Source organism: Callospermophilus lateralis, chromosome 8 (genome assembly GCF_048772815.1).
Source record: "Callospermophilus lateralis isolate mCalLat2 chromosome 8, mCalLat2.hap1, whole genome shotgun sequence".
Taxonomy (NCBI): Eukaryota; Metazoa; Chordata; class Mammalia; order Rodentia; family Sciuridae; genus Callospermophilus; species Callospermophilus lateralis.
The window spans coordinates 119,283,855-119,307,573 of record NC_135312.1 but is presented as its reverse complement, the minus strand read 5'-3'; the positions used below and the strand labels follow the sequence as shown (position 1 = coordinate 119,307,573).

The following is a 23,719-nucleotide window of genomic DNA, read 5'->3' as shown; positions in this document are numbered from 1 at the left end:
CTTTTCACCTCCGGATTCTCAACCGTAGCCTTGGTTAGGAATGCCGTCTTCGCCTAAGCTGGGCATGATGGTACAAAAATGACCAATTTCCCCTCCATCTCAAATCCTGAGGTTGAAGGAACTGTGAGTGGACTAACATGTTTTTCCGCCTATTCTCTAAATTTTAGTTATATTTCTTTCAAATGAAAGATTAAAAAAAAAAAAAAAGACATTAGCAAGAGAGGCCTTCTAGAGCTACTCAGAAATCTCCAAACAAAAAAAATAAATAAACAAACGTATACTCATCCTTACATATGTTGTAGCAAATTAATGACCAGGGGACAGTTCGAATTATAGCTTGAATCCATTTGCCAAAAGGCCAATCTAGAGACCAAAACGATACTGGTTAGTCCACGGATTGATTACTTGCTCCTTCACCCTTTCATGTACCTCCATGCTACAAAAAGCATATAGAATCTGTCCCCTCAAGCAATCAGAAGTAAATTTACCATGGCTACCATGTCGTTATCAGAAAAATTGTCTGCTAAGGCTGATAAATCGGTCGATTATCTGCTTCCTTGACTTTTATTTCCTCTTGTATAAATGTTTTCATCTTAACATTACCAATACCTGTTTCAAGATGAGCGATAAATTACCAAACTACTGAAATTACCAGGAAATCCTTAATAGATCAAAGAAGAACTTAACCAGAAAAGAAAGCCCTAATAATAGCATAATGCTCTCTACAGCCTAACAAACAGCGCTCTATAGATAGATAAATGACCACCTATGGAAATTTTAGATTACACATAAAATGATAAATTTCTTTGTGGGACATATACCAAGAACACTAAAATGGTGCACTTTTGTAACAAAGCTCATGCTCGTAATCCTCTGTCTGCCCAAATTCTTTATTTGTTTAAATTACACATATACATAGGAACAAAAGGGCCAAGCGAAAAAAGACACTTAGCAAGGGAAAAGAAATGGAACTGCTTCGCATTTGGCGCTTAAATACATATTAAGCAGAAGATGCAGGGGAGGCAGCTCCCCCACCCACTCCAGCCCCACGTGGTCACAAAATCGTGGGAGAATATTTTTTTCTCCGTGCACAAGAATCCATGGCACCAAAGGTCAACTGATGACAAGAACAATCCCGTGCGCTGGGAATGTAGCTCAGTTGATAGGGTGCTTGCCGCCTATGTACAAGGCCCTGGGTTCAATCCCCAGCACCACCACACACACACACACACAAAAATCCTAATCAAAGTTAACTTAAGGCACTTATTAAAGTCAACAATTTTAAGCTTTACCCCTCCCAGGCTGAGTGCCAAGGCTACTGTCAAGCAGTCAAATGTATTCTTATTCCTTCTCTCCTTTTATTTTCCCTGCCCACCTTCTGGTACACAAGTAGGAGGTCAAGAACGGGAGACAGAAAGACCATAAAAATCAACAAAGTCAACAATCAACCAACAAACTAACTTAATTCCAGGGGCCAGGATATGCTTCAGTTAAAGGAACACTCCCTTAACAGCTCAGACTCTAGGGGCTTTATCGTCTTCAATCCCTTGGAAGATTCCTGGGGTTGGCTCCTCTTTCTTCTCGGGCATTCCTCAGGCATGTTTGGGGTCTTCACCGTGCTAGATCTTCCACCTGAGTGAAACCTGGCGCTCCTCGGGTTCACTGTCAGCACCAGCGACGCTCCAGAGGGGACATTTCATCTCCCAACAGAGCTCAGATGCTTCTGGAAATGCATCAAGTGGTGAGGCTCAGGTCAAGAAATATGCTCTACTGCTGCTTTAGATAAGCTTCAACCTCAAGGTAGCTGCTCCAAAAAAAGAAAAACACCAAAAAACCCCTCTGGCATGCATATGCATAGCCCCAGAGTGACCACTCGCATCAAGCATACATCAGTTCCTTTTGTTCTTCCTCTCTGAGGAGTCTGTAACCCTGATTTTGTATGTGAATAAGCACACCACTTCTTTTTTAGACCGTCTGCAGTTCCTCAGCTACATCTCCCACGTATTATCAGAATTTAGTCAACCAGCTTATCCTCCGTGAATAACTGGTATTTGAAAAGAAAAAGAAAAATATATTGGGCAACTGAAAGAAGTTCATTTGAGGAACACAAGTTTGGAAGTTTTTTTGATATAAATATACTCAACTAATCAGGTTGTGTTTTAAATCTATGTGTTTTGAAGTTACTTTGAGGAAGCCCCTTTTTAAAAAAATCTTATTTTATTTCCACATTACCATCAGCAGTAGCAAATCTCTGAGTAAACCTCTGCTTTGAGAAGTGCATACAGAGATAGCCCCTTTGTTTTTGTTGTTGTTGCTTATTTCTTTAAACAATCTTTAAAAATGTAAACACCATTCTTAGCTCCAGGGACTGCAGAAAAGAAAAAAAAAACAGTTCAAAGTTTGCAGACCCCTGCTCTAAAGAACAGGTACTTTCCTTTATAATAAAAGTAGAGCAATGCTTTAAAACAGTATGGAAAATTCAGATGTATGGCTATGAGTTCCAGCACCATCCTATTAATGTAGCTACTTGCATGAGTCATTAAACACTTCTGTGCCTCATTTTTTTTTTTCATGTATAACATGAGAAGTAGAATAGATGAGTGGTTTACAAACCACACCTCAAGGAACCCTACGCCTCCTAGGTGTCCAGGGCAGGACGCGGCTCTATGAACCCATCCCCACCCCTCACACCAACACACACCTCCCAACATAGCCTTGCTTTCATCTTTCTTTTTTTTAGTTTTGGAAAAACACAGTATCAGATGATTTTAGGGATCCTCTGAATGGGACTCCTCAGTGAATCCATTATAGGCTCCTCAATCTTTCTCTAGCCATTTGACCTGGGTGTGTCAGGTAAATAGGAAATTATTTTAAAGCCTATCTATCTTGAGTATAAAGGAAAAGAAGCAAAAAAACATTAAAGATCTTATTTAAAGAGACCACCTCTACTTGTTGAGATGTGTAGAAATGCATCTGACAGCCAGATCAGAGGGCTGCCCAGTCCCACACAAACTCATCAGAGGAAGGGCTTACCCCTGTGCCTCTCCACTCAAGGATCTGGGGAAAGCAAGACGGCGCAGCAGCGAAAACCCAGGATAAGACTCTGAGACCTGGTTCTACTCCAACCTGAATTTGGAACTTAACAGCCATAGAACTCCTGATGCTTATCTAACAAAAATTGGAGACCCTACTAAATATTAACCCATAGACAGGGTTTTGGGAACACAGGGTTTGGGGAAACAAACAGATATGGTGGAGTCTGTGTTCACTGGTCAGATCCTCATCCATAAGTAAGATAAAAACACCTGCTCCCTCTCCTATCCATGGTGGGCCTGCAGAGAGGACCAAGGGGTTGTAAACTGCAAAACACAGGTAGCACTAAACCAGGCAACTAGAGGTTCTCCTTTCAAGTAAATAAAATACATGCAACTTCATGAATTTGCCAAATTGGTAAAAATAAGACCACAAGAAGTTTTGTGTAGGAAAATATTATTTATAGAGCATGAAAAAGCAAGGCAAAACAGGGGGACACAAGCCCCAGACCCTCCCACGGAATCCTACGTTTGTGTTCACAGAGGAGGATGCTAATAACCGCAATTTTACAGGGTTATTCTGAAGCTGGATGAGAATTTTGAAAGTGAAGCACCTGGCATCAAGTTGGCACTTAGTGAATAATAGTTTCCCTTCCTCCCAGGAATCCCACCTAGGAATCTCAGAGTAGACCGTGGCTTTACACAGTAGGGCTTACCCCAGGACATGGCTATTGCTCCCCAGCACTATATCACAGTCACCTCAACCAAAGAGACAGGAAACTTCTGGTTGTTATGAACATGGAATCCAGATGCAGAATATGCCCAGTCATCAGGAAAATCTTACAGTCTTGGCACAGTCTGAGGACAGAAAGAGCATAGCGGCCAATAGCAGGGGGAGACTCCACAGCCTGGAATGTGCCAGACTTCCAACCACAAACATTCCCTCTTATACTTAGACTGTGGTGTCCCCTGAGGTGTAGGCCGTGGCCTCTGCTCCTCTGGGCAAGTGGCCTCTGCTCCTCTGGGCAAGTGTCCTCGGAAGCACATTCTCCAGGCATCTCTAGGCTACATCCATGGCACTGTCCTGCACTCCTACCCAGTCCAGACACACAATTTAGGGAAATCATTTTCTCATTTCTGAAAAAGGAAGACAACAGGAGATGGTCTCCAAAGCCCTTTCCACTCCTAAAACCCTTTGAATCTGTGATCCATCCTTAACTTATTTATTCATTCATTCATTCAACAGCATGTATGGCACACCTCCTGTCTTGGATTCTGTGACCCATTCTTGACTTCATTCATTCAACAATATTTATAGAATATCTCCCATCTCTTTGCTTTTGTGACCAGTTCTTAACTCTTCTCTCCGTTCATTTATTCATTAATATTTATTGAGTACCTACTATATATCAAATAGTGTTATGGGCAAGAAGGCACTAAAAAAATAAGTAGCCAATGTCCTTAAAACAGCCCATGGTCAATGAGAACATGGGTAAGTAAGGAATTATGCATATAAGAGATTACGATCATAGATCTGTGGGGACCAGGGAAGGAGTCACCTAGTTCTGCCAGGTGGGACAATGGTAGGGATAGAGGAGAAACAGGAAGGGCTTCTCAGTGTTGGAGGTGAAGTTGGATGTTATAGGGAGATCAGACGCATAGGTTGAAGACATTACAGAAACAGGGAAAAAGTAATAGAAAGGCAAGGGAGTGTAAGTATGATTTGCAGAACAGATAATTCAATATGAATGATCAAGGAGTATCCAGGAGGTGAAAAGAAAGGAGATGCAGTTGATGAAGCATTTTCAAAATCTAGAAATCCAAATTTTATCCTTTTAGGGAATGCGTAAAAAATCTTAAGTAAGGATTATCTGGATCGTGTGAGTTTTAGAAGGTCTACTGTGGTGGCAGTGTGAAGATTGGATTATAGGGGCTGGGGTGGGGGACGGAGAAAGTGAGATTGAAGCAAAACAACAGGGAATTAGGTTGGCAACTGTTTTAATTCTTTATGGGAAGTAGTAAGAGTATCCACTATAGCAGTGGCAAGGGCTGGGCACGATGAATTCTTCAGCTATTTTTGAAATAAAACTTGGTGATCAATTCAATGGTGATGGGGAAGGGAGTAGTGTTTGAATTTCACCCAGGTTCCTGAGTGAGTGGGTTAATGGAAGGTGAGGACAGCAACCCAGGTGTGAAAACCTTAGCCAACTCTTGTCCATGGTGACCAAAGGAGTTCTCCTCCAAACAGGAAGCCATCAGACAAACATGGCACGTCTTCAGAGATCGACACTGTTATACCTACGTATTTACCGAGAAGAAAGGTAATTTAACCAATGAGTTTATTTAAGACACTACTTTTATTTTAAACAGAAGCTGTGAGAGGCAGTTATAAGGTAACTGTTCTTCATCCTCGGGGTTCTCTGCCTTTTGAGTTCTTCAGTGACAATATATTGTGCTGCATGATATCATTACCAAGTAAAGCTAAAGAACCACACACACCAAGACTTGATGTTTCTATTCCTGTGTAGGCACCTAACAGTAGTGGTTCTCAAAGTGTGGTCTACAGATCCCCAGGGGCCTCTGAGGCCCTGAGATCAAAGTTACTTCCATAATAATAGTAAGATATCATTTGCCATTTTACCCTGTTGACATTTATGCCAAAGATACAAAAGCAATGGTAGAAAAAAAAAACTATTCAGCAGATGGGGTAGAGAGGGAAGATGAGAGGGAAGGGGCGGGGGGATAGTAGGGGATAGGAAAGGTAGCAGAATACAATAGTCACTAATATGGCATTATGTAAAAATGTGGATGTGTAACCGATGTGATTCTGCAACTTGTATTTGGGGTAAAAATGGGAGTTCATAACCCACTTGAATCAAATGTATGAAAGATGATATGTCATGAGCTTTGTAATGTTTTGAACAACCAATAAAAAACAAACAAACAAACAAAAAAAACTATTAACACTTTAGCTCATACCAAGGGCAGATAGCACTAAACCGTACTCATAGTCACTGTATTTGTTGCTACTACACATAGCAAAACAACAACAAAAACTAATGCACAAACACAAACAAAAAGCAAACAGAAAAACTCTGCTGGCTTCATTTAAGAATGTCTTTGACAAAGACATTATTAATTTTATTGCAGATTGCTCCTGAGCAAACATCTTTCTGATACATGTAAGGAAACGTGCATAAAGCACTCCTGCCTTTACTGAAGCCTGATGGCTATGGTGAGAAAAGGACATTGGGTCAGGTGCTGAGCACGCCACTCTTCCACGCAGCATCACTTTCAAAATAAAAGAGTGACAAATTTCAAATGTGGAAATTAATATTTCTTGAAAATGGATTAAGTAAAGCTGGTACTTCAAGGAAAAACTGACAGTATTTTTAGCCAATGAGAAGATTCGAACTTTCAAGTAACCATTAAAGTTTTGGAAAAATTTGTATTCTATGCTGTAAATGACAGCTTCCCAATATAATACTTACAGGTTTTTCAGATAATTGTTCTGTTGATATTAACAATTTTTATGCTGTACGATTGAAATGCACCCATATTTGGTAGCTCTGCATAACTCAGGGAACCAGTATTTTCCCAAGTGTCCGATGCGGCTGTTACATGCATGATGAACTACTCAAAGCACAAGACGGTCTAGTAGATTCTAATGTAAGAGAACACACAAAGCTCATTGAACTGTTTTGGTTTTTGGTTTGGGGGTTGTTTGTTTTTGTTTTGTGGTCCTGGGGATTGAACTCAGGGCCTCACACGTGCTAGGCAACTTTGAAGTGTTTGGATGATGCATCGCAACTCACTTTCAAGAAGCTACCTCTTTTTGAGTTTTGATGTAGTTCAAAGAATATCCAGAGTTATCTGAACAGGCTATTACATATCTGTACAAAGCTAGATTTTACTCCACCCCACACCTGTTGGAGTAGATTGTGCAACTGAAGCAAAGAGAATCTAGTTGTCTTCTACTAAGTCAAGCATTACAGGTAATAGCAAAAATATAAAACAATGCCACTCTTCTCACTCTTTTGATTTTTTTTTGGAAAAACACATTTGATTCATTAAAAATATGGATCACTATCATTTTTAATGATGCAAATGCCACATCTCTCATTTTTAATCTCTAAAGTGATAGTGCATATCCACAAAAGCACATCTGAGTTCTCATTAACTTCTAGGGGTCCTGGAAAAGAGATCCTGGGACCAAATTATTTGAGAACCAGCGTCTTAGGGAAATTAGCCCTCCAGCCTGGACAGTGAGATGCACACAGCAGCACTGCTCAGAACAGCCGAAAGAGGAGCCAAGCTCCATGGCAGTGTTTCTATAGTGCAGTGTTAGCGGTGGAAATGGACGCAGCAAGCTCCACACAGCAACGCGGACAAATCCCAGAAAGGCAACTGTTGAACACCAAGCTACAGAAGGCCTGCTGCATGCTACTACTTTAATAAGTTTCCAAGACAGGTGAAGCCAAGCAATGCAGCAAAGCTGTGGAGAAGATGAAAAGAGACAATAAATAGACACATTCGACAACAGGAACTTGTGTTGGGGCAAAAGTGGCAATAGAAGAATACCCTTCGGAGAGGTTCAATAGTGTTGAAATTTGTTAGACGGGGAGGTAGTTTTACTGATGTTGTTTTATCACTATGCTTTATTATATATGTAAGATACACACACATTTTTTTAAGAGGACATGCTTTATGCCCTTCAAAGGGAGGCACTGCATCTTTGCTAATTATTCAATTCAAGAGCCAGGAGGTAAGAAAGGGGTGAGACCCTGGCCATACCTTTTCAGCCCCAGCCCCCAAGAAACCCATCACAGGGCAGGGCTCCCCCACCAGCCCTTCCAGCTGGTCACATCCACTGCCACTCACCCTAGTTTGGTTTTTCAAAAGAGGCCCCTCTACTTGAAAAGGGCATCTCTTTCTTTCGACCATCACCCTCCCTCTCTATTTTTATTAAAGTGCAAGAAGCTACCATACTTTACAGTTTATTTCTTTTTTAAATTTTTTTTTGTAGTTGTAGATGGACAGAATGCCTTTATTTTATTTGTTAATTTTTACGTGGTGCTGAGGTTCAAACCCAGTGCCTCATGCATGCTAGGCAAGCGCTCTACCACTGAGCTACAGCCCCAGCCCCTTTTACAGTTTTATTTCTGAGTTGCGTCCAAACCTCTAAATTTAGCAATCACAATCTCTATCACTTGGGCCAGCACCTGCCATATTTTTCCTGCTTCTTATCCTTATGTCACCAGGTTGGTCCCTGCGGTTCAGGGAAGCCCCTTCTCTTACAGTCTCCCATCTGCTTGGGGTTAATGACATTCCTTGTGCTTGGAATCTTCTCTCCCTTCTCAACATCCGAATCCATCAATTCCTTGAGGGTGCTTGGGATGTCACTCCTCTATGCCCATCGAGGATCTTATGCCCATCCCTCCTACTTGCATTTCTGCAAACATTTATGTATCGAATTCATAGTACATCTCTTGCACTTGTTTGCATATTGATTTGTACTCTGTATAGTTTTGTGTCAACATGTGAAAGCACTGTTGGCAGAGACTGTGTTCCACAGAACTTCTCTGAGCAGGTACATGCTCAGAACTTAATGAATCAGCAGCACATGGGAACCACAGCTCTTGGATGACCAAGATGTCACTGCTCTATCACTCCACCTTATGTGCTGCACCATGTACCCTAACTCCCAAAAGGTGCTCAGTGCGGTATACTGAAAGGGGTGCTTCCCGAGGCAGAAGCATGCATGCAATTTTATAACAGAAACTAAGCAAAGCAGCATTTACGTCACAGAATGCTTTTTCATCCTATTAGATAAATTTAGAGTTTAACACTTCTCCCCACTCTATCCTGAATTACTAGAAGTTCTTTGAAAAATCACCCTGACAGGTGGTTGAGCCAACTTCTTCATAAGCACAAGATCACTGTTCCATTTTTAAAAATTATTCAACAGGTCCTTATCTTATCAAATTTATCTTTGTAACTTCTACCCTATTGGGCCTTGTCTCCGTCTTCCACTCAGCATTTCACAAGTCTGTGAAAATATTTTTCAAGCTGAATCAGACTTCTTTGTTTCCATCTCTTTCTCTGCCCACTTGGCTCTTGAGAGCAGGGACCAGGCTCTACTCAGCTCTACGCACCTCTAATCCCTGACACACACTCAGCTCCCGCTGGTGAAATCAATGAATAAATGTACGAATAACACACCGGTTATCGCATGTGAGCTGACAATTTAGGATGAATGACAATTCGATGTAAGTTCCTCCCTTTTTCACTCAACAGAACTTCATAGATTTGAACGTAGATACCGAGCACAATTCTTATCCGCCCCCACTCTTCTTTTCAAATTAAGCACTCCCACTGCCTCCGTAATGAACTCCTCATAAGATGACTTTAACAGCCTACCAAGTCCTTGCTGCCTCCCTTCTGATGGGTAGTTTATCAATTTCCCCCGTGAAACCAAAGCATCCAACCTGGGATTCAACATCAGAGATGTGATGTCATCAGCTCCCAGAGCAATGTGGCCACCCTTGCACTGAATTCAGGACTTCAACTGCATTAGCCGACTCTGCAGAAATGCACCCATATTTCAAATATTTTTAAATATTGCTAATTAAGAGGTTCTCTCTGGGGGTGGAAGTTGGGATGAGGGGACGTTCACACTTGAGACGTTTACAGGCAATTTTAATTATTTGGACTAACCGTGTACCAGTTTTGTCATTAAACTCAATATTAAAAATAAGTTTATATTTCTTGTTTACACTTCTTCATTTCTGGGTAGTTTTTACATATATATCTATTTAACAGGTCCTTATATTATCAAAGATTTCTGTGATTCCAGCCTCACGGAGACCATCAAGTCCTATTCAAACTACTTGTATTTTCTCTTGTCCTTGTGTTTTCTCATGGATGCAAAAGGCCTCAAGGAGCCTCAAGGAGCAATAGGTGTGTCTGTGGATCTCCACCAAAGGTACTATACCTGTGCAAGTCGGGAAGCAGCGGACTTTCTTTTTTTGTAATAACCTCCCGCGCCCTCCCCACTTCCCCTCCTACCCCTCTGTCCTATCTAGAGTTTGTCTATTCCTCCCATGCTCCTGCTCCCTATCCCACTATGAATCAGCCTCCTTATATCAGAGAAAACATTCAGCATTTGTTTTTTGGGGATTGGCTAACTTCACTTAGCATTATCTTCTCTAACTCCATCCATTTACCTGCAAATCCCATGATTTTGTTCTCTTTTATTGCTGAGTAATATTCCATTGTGTACATATGCCACATTTTTTTTTATCCACTGAAGGGCATCTAGGTTGGTCAGTTTAGCTATTGTGAATTGTGCAGCTATAAACACTGATGTGGCTGTGTCCTGTAGTATGCTGTTTTTAAGACCTTTGGGGAAAGACTAAGGAGAGGGATAGCTGGGTCGAATGGTGGTTCCATTCCCAGTTTTCCAAGAAATCTCCATACAAGCAGCGCACTTTCCTCTGACTGCTCTCTCCTTCAGGTCAGATTAAAACTCTGCAAGTTCTTGTTTGAGGCTGGCTTCCCCCAGAAGGGAGAAATCACACAGCACATTTCAGGAACCTTTCCTGGTGCGTGGGGTCTCCCACACTGTTTCCTCCCAAATACAGCTGTGTTTCACGCTCTGAGGAGGCTCGCTGGGTTAACGAGTGGGCCCAACAAGCACAGATTAGATGCCTAATTCTAGGCCATTCCAGAAGGCAGCGCTCACCATATGAAGCATGTACTCCCGGCCCCAGAAAGTGTCACTGCATGCGACTCTGTTCTATTGCCCTCTGCTCAGTCTAAGGTCAAAAACCCAGCTCTCCAGTCGTATTCTCAGCAGCACACGTTTGCATGAGTCTTGGAGCCAACGTGTTCCATCAGCACCTAAGGGGTGCCAGGGGCTCTGGGAGGCCTGCAGGGGGCCCAGACATCACCTGCAGACTGTGAGATTCCATGAAGATTTCATGCACCTCTGAGCAGTACTGGGCCTCAAGAGAAGTCGGAGGGTCCTGCCCTTGGAAATGCTGAACTGGTGACTCTGAGCTAGTTTCTTGCCCTCTCTGTGGTTCCATTTCCACTGCTGTCCCATAGGCGGGACAGGCAGCCCCCTTCTCCACCTCACAAGCAGACGACATCCATGCAAACGCTTCAGGAACCATAAGGCATAATGTAACTAGAAGGTTTGGGTGACGCACTCTTATCCACTTTACAATCTGGAGCTACTTAAGCACAGAGAGGGTAAGCAACTGGCTGAAGGTCACAAAACCCATGAGAAAGCTTGGCGATCGGACAGAAAACTGTGGTCTCCCCTGGTGGAGGGACTGTGAGGGAGAAGACTGGGGTTTCTGTCGCCTGCCTATTGCAGGTTCCTTCCCCAGCCTCCGGTTTCCTGGAGCTGGAGCCAATTACTCAAGTCCATGAGCTCATTTTAGGATCTAAGAAAGTATGGTCAAGAAACTGCCGGGGCTCAGCATCACATGTCTTTATTCCTGGCTGAAATGACATCATCCCAGAGTGGGCGTTCTGGTTAGTTCAGGGGTCCTCAACCCTTGAATGATTTGATTCATTCAAGTCACCCAGAGGACTTTAAAAAAAGTCTAGTCCCAGGCTCCACCCTGGACCACCGAACTCATGGCTATAGGGGTGTTTGACCTTTTTCAATCTTCCAGGTGATTCCAATCTGCAGCCAGGGGGTGAGAAACACTAGGTTGCTTAATGGTGATCAGAAATTGAAGGGCAGCAAGATTGATTAACTACACAGCGCAGCGAAAGCATTCTAGGGAGATCCTCCGTTGACAAGAAGCCACTTGTCAGGTGTACTACGGTGGCGGGCACTTACTGTGCAGATACTACACGCCAGACACACCACCTCTGAATCTGCACGTATGAGCTCCCTTAGTTCCCGTACAGCGACAATGTCCCCCATTTTACAAATGAGAAGAACAGGCAGAGGATGGCAGTCACTTGCGAATGTCACAGCTAAATGCAGTACAGCCAGGACCGTAATCCCTACCTCATACTGCTTCTCTGTGCCACCCCAGAATGCGGGACACAATACCTTCAACTCAGTAATGAATTAACGTTACAGAATGTAGAACAGGTTCTCATCCAAATGCCTGCAGGGACCAAGAGGAAAGAGACCTGGGGAAGGTGGGCAGGTGTGTGTGCATATGGGGACACGGTGGCCGAGTGGTAGGAACTGTGGCAGACTGACGAGCACATGCCTGGGGAAGGGAGACAGCCACAGCAGATTGCTGCCATGTGGGGAGGTGGGCCCAGTGCTGCTGTCTCTTCCAAGTTTTCAAAAGAAGCTGGAAATTTGGATTTTTATGTGAAACCTCCAATCTCCAAAATGTTACCTCAAGTTTTTAAACATACCCTGTGGGGCAAAACACCTCGGCATGGTACCAGGCTGTGACCTCTGATATGCTCAAACACACACACACACACACACACACACACACACACACACGAGCTTACCTCAGTCCTTTACTTAAGACTCACAGAACACGTTCTCTTGGACTGGATCCCTGTGATTGGAAACAACAGGCCCTGCCTCTCCTCCTTTCTGTGCAAATCTGAACTATGACCCATATAACATATGGAAAACACAATATCAATTTCCCCTCGGTTATTTTAATCAGTGGACAGCCTGTTGAATAAATGAATAAATAAACAAACCTTTATTAAACACCTATTCTCTCATTTCAGTCTCACTATAAATCTCCACAGGAGGATTTACTATTCTCAGTTTATAGTAAAATTAAGCCATAATTCATAGGATTATTACACAACTTAAATGTAATTCAGAGCAAATCGTGTGAGGGGAGGAACAAACTCATTCCTACAGTGAAAGCCCAATGTAATACTGTGGGACTATGAAACAAGTACTGGTCAAGCCCTACAGTAATGGTCTCGTAAAAGAATTGTACCATATCATATTGTTATTCCACATCACACTACTAAGATCCATGGAAAAGAGAATTTAAAAAAACACAGAAACTACCATAAAATTCTAGATCAGAAATGTCTATAATCTAATCACACTCTAAGCAAATAAACATTTCATATACTTAATAACGGGTAATATTTATTGAGCTCTTTCAACAAAGCACACTAATTAAGCATGATTTGACATGGACATGTAACATTTACATTTATATATGTATTCAAATAATCCTTAGAATAACTCTGTGGTATAGGAACTATTATAACTATTTAAAGATGAGGAAACTGGAAAACAGAAAGTTCAGTCTTCTTCCCAAGATCACACAGCTAGCCAGTGACCGGGGTGGGATCTGAAAAGTCAAGCACCAGAGTCTGTGCATTTGACCCCCACCCTGTGAACTTCAAAAGCAAATGAGCTGTCTTTACTTGCACCATATACAGCAGACAGGAAAGGAATCCAAAGTCACATGATATTTTCTCTTTCTCATTACAATACAACAAGAAATTTCTTTTTAAGCACACAGCATCAGACAACCCAAGGTACTAGCACTACCTAACTTGAGAAAATCCACCATCCTCCTCAAGTTCAGTAGCTTGTTTCAAAGGCTCAGATAAGTCGAATGCTGCTAATCAATCATGTAAAAGATCATTTCGCCTGGCCTTCTTCAGTCGCCTTTGAAGGCCAACTCATTCAGAGCACTCAGACAGTTTACCCTGAGATCCACATCTCTCTCTCCCCTCCGTTTCCTCCACACCATGCCTCTAAGGGGGTCTAACCACTCTTGTGACGTATGTAGAAATTATCAGAGATGGAGAGAGGTTATTTTAGGGTTTGTTCTTCTGGCTCTGAGGAGGTCTATGGATTTACTCCTTGGTAGTAGACAAACTTGGCTGAATTTGGATTTTCTTTTTCTTTCTTTCTTTCTTTCTTTTTTTTTTTCTTTTCTTTTTTTCATTGCTGGGGTTGGAACCCAGGACCTCATGCAGGTTAAACATGTGCTCTAACACTGAGTTACTTTCCCAGACCTTGGACTTTGTTAAAAACAAAAGCAAAGAGTACCTGGCGATTTAAGAACTCCAGAGACAGAAATTCAGGGGTGGAGACTGTGTTTTAATAAGAAACTGGACAGTTGGATAATAGACCTTTAAGGCACACAGAGTCTACCACACTGGGTATAACCCCAGTTCAGTCTGTGAAAAGCACAGTTGCTAAAGGCCACATTCTGACCTCACACCATGGCCACCTAGCACTATACATTTTATAAAATCAGGTACAGTATAGCCTCGTGTGTGTGTGTGTGTGTGTGTGTGTGTGTGTGTACACACATACATGGGGTGAAGCTGACTTTTATAAAATCAACAGCAATATGCACCCATGTGGTCTAAGACTAATATAAAGTCAAAGTCTGATTTTAATTTAGAAATCTACCTTATAACTGTAGCAATTCTAGCCAAGGTGAGTCCCTGGGGAATGATGAGAGTCACTGATAGGCCCTTGCTTTAGCACCTAGTCATATACTGTTCTCCAATATCATAAAAATATAATTTACAGGGGACAGAAATACAAAACGTGCTCTCAAGCAGAAGGAAAAAAGTAGAGAGAGACCAGCGTGTCAAGTATCCTCAACTCTTTCTAAGTTCAGTGATTTGCATATTATTTAATATGACAGAAGACATAAAGTGTTCTACACACTAAGACCAAGACGGTAGGAATCCCTGAGCAACACAGTTCAGGGAGAGAGAGAGAAAAACGTCCATCAAAAGGAGGAAAGAATCATCCTTCACACCCTAACATGATCCTAAGAGCACATTAACTAAACCAAAACAGGAATGAAAACTCACACCTCTTACCAGGCCTGGCCTGAATTTCTTTCCAATAAGAGAAAACCCCAAATCTATCCCTTCACCACAAAACCCATGGTCTTGTAAAACCTGATGCTAGAAACCCTTTAACGCACTCAAAAGTCCTATTTTGTAGGTCATACTCTCATTATCTCGTTCTGCGACCGGTCTGATTAAATTATAGAAAATTACTAATACATCACTCAGAATGGAGAGATCAGCGCCAGCCTGGTCTGTTTGTTTTTCCTTCTCCTATTCTAATTCTCCAGCAGATATTTTAAAAAACGAAGACCCAAGGAGGACAGGACAACTTCAAATGAGGGCTAACGGACATATTAACTTAATCCCAGAAATATCATGCCTTTCAGCCCAAACAGAATGACACTGGTGACCAGTCACAGATATCAAGGAAGTTTCATACAGTGTAGCAACGTGGTATCTTTCGGTTCCTTCATACCTTGTGCTGTGGTGGGAAAGTTTATGCTCCCCGAAAGTTCATGAGAGGTGTGGCCTTTGAGAGGTGATTAGGTCATTCGGGAAGAACCTTGATGAAGGAATTAGTGCCTTTCTATAAGAAGCCCAAGAAAGCTTAGCTGCCTCCTCCTCCCTGTGTGGTCAGAAAGCAGAGCCATTGCTGAAGCAGAGATGGAGCCCTCACCAGACACTGAAGCTGTGATTACCTTGATCTTGGACTTCTCAACGTCCAGAACTTTGAGCAATATATTTTTCACTTATAAAGTACCTGACCAAGGCATTTTGTTATAGCAGCCCATATGGACTAGGCCATCTCATCGTTGAGTCCAAAGATGCCAATTTGCATATATGACCAGCATTAATGATGCAGGACAAGAGCTTTTCTCTTTAGTGGAACTAACTCATCCAGACGTGATCTGAATCCATACTACTGGGATTACTAAGTGAACCCAGGCCAGCATCATGTATTCTAACCTGGCCTTTTCCACAAGAACATGTTGATATTGACAGGACTCCTTACACTACTAAACCAACTTTTGACCCCAGAAGAATCCTGCCTGGCTATTCCAGCCACACACACTCGCCCTTGGGTGTGTCCACAACCTCTGTCCATTTAATTTTACAAGCTTCTCCAGGCAGAGATTTTCTACACCTCTCATGGAACTGTCCTAATAGAGGCCATTCAAAGACTCTAAAATACCAAATGCACAGCAAGCTCTAACACTAGCCAAAAGCTGTCCAATTTATCCTTCTCCAGCATGATTTATTAACACTTTGTGCACAGACTTGTCAACTCATACCAGCTGTGTCATCTCCAGAGCGAGATGGCAGCACACAGATAAATTAAAAATCAATTTTTTTATTAGAAACTATTTGAAGCATTAGAAGGAATGTGATTTTGAGCCGTCTTCCCTGTTTTAGCAGGAAACCCCAGTGATACCCTCCTTACTGTATCAGGATTACCTAGATGTTCTTTTTGGAGAACAGCAAGGCATTATTACCTATCATCAACCCAAACTGCTACTTGGTCCCTTAGAATCATTAGCCCTGGCTGACAGGAGTCATGAAATATTGTGCTACTTCAGACTGAAAATTTTCCCCACGTGGTTGCTACCATGGTTAGTCAAGAGGTAGTGCCTGGTCACTGCAAAAATTAATAAGAACAAATGGGGAGGAGTTGGGAATGTGGCTCAATGGTAGAGTGTTTGCCTATAAGGCCCTGGGTTTGATTCCCAGCACCATTAAAAAAAAATAAGAGAAAAGAGTTAAGTTTTTTTTTTAATGCCTCTCCTTCATCAGACCAAAAAAGACTCATAACGCTATTAAAATGTATCTATATACAGGTATATCTAAACACCTGAACATAGGGATAAATATGCATTTATATATGTCCTGTTCCTTTCCAGTCATTCTCATTCCTAATTTTACTAGAAAGAAGGAGAGAATATTTCAAGTTTTGTTAATGGAAAACACAATAACCTATCCTAGTCTTGACCCACAACTAAGTAAACAGTGAAAGTCCTGGAATAATAAAACAATTGTTTTAGTACTTTTCCTTGTACTCCCGATCAAGAACAGGGATCAGAAAAATTTCTAATGATAAGTGTAGTAGGATCTAAACTCATGTGTTTATGGATGAGTTGATGCTAATGAGGAAATCTTATAAGAGCTGATCATCAATAGTAGAAGGATTTACAGATGCAATAAACATAGGAAGAAGCCCTTCCTATATCCTCTCCCTCTTCAGTTTGTTATAAGGTTCATAAAGAGCCTAGCCCCATGCCTAGTGGTTTCCTTCTTCCTCTTGCTAGGCTGATGAACCTTAAGAGATGCAGTTTGGGATTCTGCTAAAAATACGTATGTGTTAAAGCTCAAAGGACCGACCAGGAGGACACACTTCATGGTATTAGACCTTGTTAATGGAAAGAACTTTTGTAAAAGAGCCATCAACAACAGCAATAGGATCACATTTAAGACCCCAAATGATCATTACAGCCTTAAGCCAAGAAACAGAGATTTTATTTTGAATAATAACTTTTAAAATCAACCCTTGAAAATAATACAGATTTAACAGCTTTTGCTGGATGTGGTGGTAGGGGGTGTCTCCAAAAGTTAATACAGAACTTCTTTTTGATTTGTTGAGTAGGATCCCCACTCAACCCTATAGAGCTGGCCATTTTTTCCTGCATACGTATGAGGCCCATGTAACAAAAACACATACACACACACACCTCAGAGGCCCAAGAGGAAATGACTGTAGAATTTTAAATCAGAAACCCAGGGCTTCGGTTAGTAGTGTCAGGTTAAAGGCTCGCCCATCTCCAAAGCTAATTCGGTTCTGAAGAGTCCCAGGGGTGTCTAGCTGAACAGAAGGAGCTAGGAAACCTTAGCAGGCCAGAGCCCAGCCTGGGGAATTGCTGGGACTTGGTGCCAGGGGCTGAGGCTCACCCCAGAGTTGGTATCAGATAATACCAAGTGCTAGTCTGGATTTCCACGACTAATCCACTGGAGAGTAGAACTTCCAGGTTCCCTGGTGTCTGTGCTGTCGAGTGGGAGGACTGTGGGCGTCACAGACCCAGACTATGCCTGGCTAGTAGTATACTTAATAAAAGAGAAATAAATCCAACACAGAATAAGTCTGTAAGTAGCAATGGTTTATGCTTTAGAAATCTTTAGTCATACTATTGTGGGGTGCAGAGGCCAGGAGAGACCTAAGAGGAAGTGGAAAGCATTCCAAATTTACTATAGATTGTTTTCACAAGTTTCCTTTTTACATATTCTAATTTGCACTTCTTAAATGTGTTTACTGGGTTCTACAGATTCTTAAAACAACCTATCAATAGGGGCTTTAATCACTTTTGTATTTACTCAGAAGGGCTCTTTGGCTGCAAAGCAATTTGCCCCAGTTCATTCCCCTATCACCCCTTTCCCCTACCCCCAACATTGCACACATTACTCCTTCCTTTTAGGGTCAACTTTCTAAATCTGCTCCTATATAACTTCTTAAAACCCTGGGATGATTTCTCTCAAGCAACTTTAATCCCCAGACTTAACTACATTTTAACTTCGATAGAACACAGTTCTCCAGGGGAAGAAAAATCCTTCCCTTACACATAAACAAACAAGCATACAAACCAAGAGTTTATCATTACAACTAGGACTTAGGACTGCAATTATACCCTATAATAAATAGAAATTAACACTAATTTTTACCCAAGTCAATATTTATTGCATCTAGATACCACTTGCAAGTGGCTCCAAGCTTCACTCAGCACTTAGCCAGCCTTGGGTTAGTGTGACTGAATTGCAAAATACACCATTTGCCCAGAAATTGCTCTTAGTCCAAATGCAAATTGCTTATAAAACATGTGTAAACCCCGCTTAGAACAGGCAGCACACATCCATAAAAATCCATTCAATGCAAAGGTAAGTGGAAAAGCTTCTCAAATTAAGGCTTCCCTTTTAAAACTGGAGGGACGTTTAAGGTGTTTCCAAAGGTAAATTGCTTCTTACTTTGGTAAAAGCAGCTTTACTCGAGTGAAAGAGGGAGGCGATTTTTAAGTGAGGAGATACCAGTATTCAATTAGAGAACAGGGTGGGAGAGTCCCCACTCTCAAAATATAACTTAATCACCAGGCACCAGCGCGCAGGAGAGGCCCACCAGGCACACGAGCTAAAATGGAGCCTGAATTTCCTCTCAGACGGAGAGGGTAGTCGCACGAGGTCAGGGTCAAGGTCACCGGCAGGGCAGGCTGCAGCTGCCCGACAGCGCTGCACACCACGGGAGGCACGGCCGTTCCATCTCCGTCACAGCCCAAACAGATAAATCCCTTCTCTTCTCCCACCCTCCCTCTAACCCCGCCAACTTTTCTTTATTTCTTTTTCTTTCTTTCTTTCTTTTTTTTTAAAGCAGGGGGAGAAGAAAGGAAAATGACCAAATAACCTCACCGCCCTGGTTTTCGCACACAAGCTCATCAGCTCCCAAAGTTGCCATCTAAGGGCAAGTTCGCAGAGAACACTGAAGCCCATTTTGTCGGAGCAGGGCAAGCCTCCCCCGTGGCCCCCGCGGGGACTCGGGCCTCCGCTCGCTCCCCCACACGCCCCCGAGAAGAGCTGGGCGCAGTGGCCGGCCGGCCATGTGCACGCACTCTCCACCAACTGCTGCGAGTTTTCTGTGAATCGCTGCGCGGAGCCTCCCAACTCGCCCTCCCCGACTCCGCCGCCTTCTCCTCCTCGCACAAAATTTCCCTACACACGCAGCCGCCTGAGAGTGATTTTATGTGCATATATATTACATATGTGATATTATCCTCAGAACCTCTAGCGGGCAGGCGAAGAAAGGACTGCACAGGGGCATTTTTTTTTTTTTTTTAAAGGAAGGGGAAAAAAAGCACAACCCAAGCCCTGTGCGTCGACTCCCTGCGTACCGGGAAGGGGAAAGAAAGAGGAATGTTTGCGGAGCGGACTGCCTGCAAGTGCCCTTGCTCGCCACTTCGGCCGCGGCCCGGGTGACACGGAGCCGCGGGGGCGCCCGGCCCTGGCAGCCCGCGCCCCCCTCGCGGTCCCCCGGGCAGGCACCGCCGCGGATATTTCGCGAGGGGGAGATCGATCGCGCTGCCTGTCTGCAGCGGAAACGCACACGCTCACACACAACCCGAGCCCGAGACACCATAACCTTAACCCTTCCCCCACCCTCCGTGAACTTCAGGTGACCGACCACGTCGGCCTGACACCCGGGCGGGCGGGCGCTCCGGCTCCGCTCCCGCCCCCAGCCCGGGTTTTGCAGGATCGGGCTCCGAGCAGCGCCAAACCGCCGGGAGAGGGGAGCGGAGCGGGGGGGAGAGAAGAGAAATTGACCCTCCGTCTCCCCCGACCCCTCCCTCCGGCGCCTCCCGCGTCCCCTCCTCCCCGTCACCCCGCCCCACGCCTTCTCCCCTGCCCCCTCTTCCCTGCATTCAAGGAGCCGGGCGGCCCCGGGGGATATTTTTAGTTGCTTCTTTCTCCTTCACTTTTAGCTTTAGCAGCATCTCGGAACACTCAAAGCGGAGAAAGATTGGGGGGGCGGGGGGAACTGGAGAGGGAGTGGGGGAAAAGTTAAGAGTCTCGCAAAGAAAAGCCGGAGGGAGGGCGGAGAGGGACCGGGGGCGCGGGTGGAGGAGGGGAAGGGGACCGGGCCGTGCCGGCGGGTGTGTGTCTCCAGTTGGTGTGTGTGGCTGCCGCCGGGGAGGGCTGTGATGCACTTTAGTCCTGGACTCTGCTCAGGCTCGCCGGGGAGGGGGGTCTGGGAGCCCGAGTCTCGCCCGGCTCCGTCTGCTCCCACTGACCCCGCATTTTATTGCGGCCAGGAGCCCTGCTCCTCCCTCCCCTCAGCTCTGCAGGGACCTCGCGCGCCGCGAGCCGCCCTGCCTCCTGCCTCCGCCTCGGCGCAGCTCCCGCACCCCACATCCGCCCGCCGCTGCCCGGCCTCGCCCCCCGCCCGGCCGCCCCGCGCCCCGGCGCGCCCCCTCGCCCCGGCGCCGCGGAGCAGCCGCCCGGCGGCGCGTGTATCCCCGTGTGTTTGTGTGCGGTGCCCCCACACCCTCCCCGGCCGCTCCCGCCTCGCCCGCCCCCGACTCCCCTCCTCCGCCGCCGCCTCCTCCACCTCCGCCTCCTCCTGCTCCAGCCGCCGCCGCTGCCGCCGGCGGCTCCGGGGCCGACCAACCCCGGCGCAACCTTTAGCCGGAGACGGACCTCTCCCTGGATCCCGAGCCCGGCGGGCGGCCGCGCGCCCTCGCCCCGGCACCCCCAAACGCCATGTCACGGCCCCCTGCCCGCCGCGCGCCCCGACCCCCGCACCCCAGGCACCGGGAGCCACCAGGAATTTTTTTTTTTTTTTTTTTTTAAGATTCCAACCTCTCCCACCTCCCCCCAGCCCCCGGTAAAAACCCCGGCATCCACACTACTCCCCTCCTCCCGCTTTCGCCCCCTCCCCCCAGCAACCCGGAGTGAGGAGGGGGAGGGGGAGGCAAAGGGGAAAAAAGCCCGATCTCAAGGAAAAAAAGAGGGGGGGCGAGAGAAAGAAAGAAAAAGAGAGAGAGAATAGAAAGGGCACGGGGCTGATCATCACCAACATGGCTGCCTCAGCATAGACCTAAACGAGGAGTAACCCGGGCTGTGTCTTTGTCAGTTTCACCTCTGTAACCCTAAACTAATGCAGAAAACAACGGAGGAGGCTGCGGAGGGGAAAGAGGAGAGGGAGGGCGAGAAAATGGCACGAGAGGAGGTGGAGAAGGGATGACTTACGTGAGGGAAGGCGCTTGGGCTGCTCCTGCTTCCTCCTGGGCATTTTCCCCCTTTTCTCACATTCTCCTCCTTGGTTAATGTGAGATCAAATAAACCCCCGTGGGGGCAGAGAGGCAGACACTGGCAGGAGCGGGGAGGTAGTTGGGGGGCGGGCGGGCGGGCAGGGGGAAACCCCTTCTCTCCGGTGTGTGCAATGGGTTGAAGCTTGTTTCCTGGAGCCAGAAGAGGGGTTTTCTTCTTTTCTTTCCTTTCTTTTCTTTTTTTTTTTTTCCTCCTCTTTTTTTTTTTTTTTTAATTTTTGGTCGTGCACCTGGCTTGTCCCCGAGCGTAATATTCTTCAATGGAAACGGATCTAATAGGTGTGAGTGTGTGTGTGTCCTGTGCTCGCGTGTGTGATGGGAGGTATAAATAAATGAGTGCCGGTGCGGCGGTGTCTATGGCCGCGCTCTGTGTCTCCGAGCCCCTAACACTAATGTCGGGATCAAAGGGCAGCGGCGGCGGCAGCACAGCTCACAGCTCGCTCTCTTGCTCTCTCTCTCTCTCTCTCTTTCTCGCTCTCTCTCTCCTCTCGCGCTCTCTCTCCCTCTCTCTCTGTCACACACACACTCACACACACACACAGAGGCACAGACTGAGGGAAAGAGCGAGAGCTAGACACACACACACACACACACACACACACACACGCAGAGCAAAGAGGAAAGGTGCCCTAAGGCTCCCAGGGCGGACTCAGCCTCGGATTTACAACCGCTCTGTCTGCAAAGAATGGGGGGCGCGCGTGCGGGGGTGGGATGGAGTTCTTCGAATTTATCCCGCTAGTCGCCAAATCTAGGGGGAAAAAAAGTTTTTCCCACTCTTTCAACAACGATCCGTTCATTATTTTACTGATATTTTTTTTTAAAGGAGATAGATTGCTCTCTTAACTTTCTTTTGTTTATTAAACTGCATTTTGTTCTGTATAAAATTCTTCGGGCTTTTGTCACTAGAAGAATTACTTCCTCACTCCATCACTGTAAGTCTGGAGGTTGCAGACTCCCACACACTCTCCAAAAACATCCCAATAAAAATATTCCAAAAAAAAATTTTTTTAAAGATACCATATGGTAAGATCAATAACCAGTTTGATGGAATGAATGTCCAGCTGTTGGTGCATCTGATAGAGGTAACACTTGAAAAAAAAAAAAAAAAAGCTGCCTAAATGAAAGTTTCAGGTCCTTGACAAAGGGGGGAAAATAAGATTAGGTCACCCCTGATGGTTGATTTAACTGCTACATGATACTCCTACAGTGCACACAGCGATCTTGACTTCTGAAATTTACTTTTTTCCTCTACTATAATGCAGGTATATGAAATTTACCCTGAAGCAATTCCAGTGTGCATTATGTGCCTAATATAGCAGTTTTCATTAACTGATATACTTTCATTACTTTACAAATCATCACACATTTCGCTTCAAAGAGACACATAAAGGGGAAAACCAGAAAAGGACCCGGCTCACTCAGCACAAAAGGTACTTGGTGAAAGAGGACTGTTCTCTTTGTGACTTGCAGTCATTTAGATAGAAGTTCACTCAGGTTGTTAATGATTTAAACTCCAAAACCTGCTACTATAATTGAAGTAAAAAATGGTCTGAAGAAGAGTTGTTTCATAAAACTCTTTGTAACAGGAAACTTTGAACTTAGCGGAATACATTATATGTCATGAGTCAGATGTAGTTAAAAAATAAGAAGGTGCATTATTTAACTACATCTTCCCTTTTGAGCTTTTTAAAAACTCTGACTCATCATCTTATTATGTTAAATATTTTCCTACCAATTTTTAAATAGACTTTTTCATCAAAGAAGGTGGAGGCATACTGAAGATATAGAACATTAAAATGACACTCTATAAGTTGACAGGAATAACTGATGCCTCTTTGAGGTTCTGATTTACTTAGAAATCTTCAGTGATGTTAAAGAGAGCCATGGGGGGTTAAATTCCTATGAACCCCCTTTAAAAATAACAATAAGGCCCTATATTATGTAATTTTAGTAGAGTAGCTCAAAGAGTACCGCATCTCCCCAAAGATGTCTTTCTTTGAGGATGAAATCTCAGGGTGAACCCCTCCCTGCCAATTGCTCCCA

At 44.4% G+C, this 23,719-nt stretch overlaps 1 protein-coding gene across 1 annotated transcript in view; it reads right to left on the bottom strand.

Moving 5' to 3' along the window:
- Znf827 (zinc finger protein 827) overlaps positions 1-22,167 on the bottom strand; it is a 163,722-nt gene extending 141,555 nt beyond the window's left edge. Inside the window, exon 1 of the mRNA XM_076864511.2 lies at positions 21,597-22,167. Within this exon, the coding sequence (XP_076720626.1) occupies positions 21,597-21,639 (43 nt within the window). The 5' untranslated portion in view covers positions 21,640-22,167. The remainder of the gene's footprint in view (positions 1-21,596) is intronic.
- Positions 22,168-23,719: the final 1,552 nt, after the last annotated feature.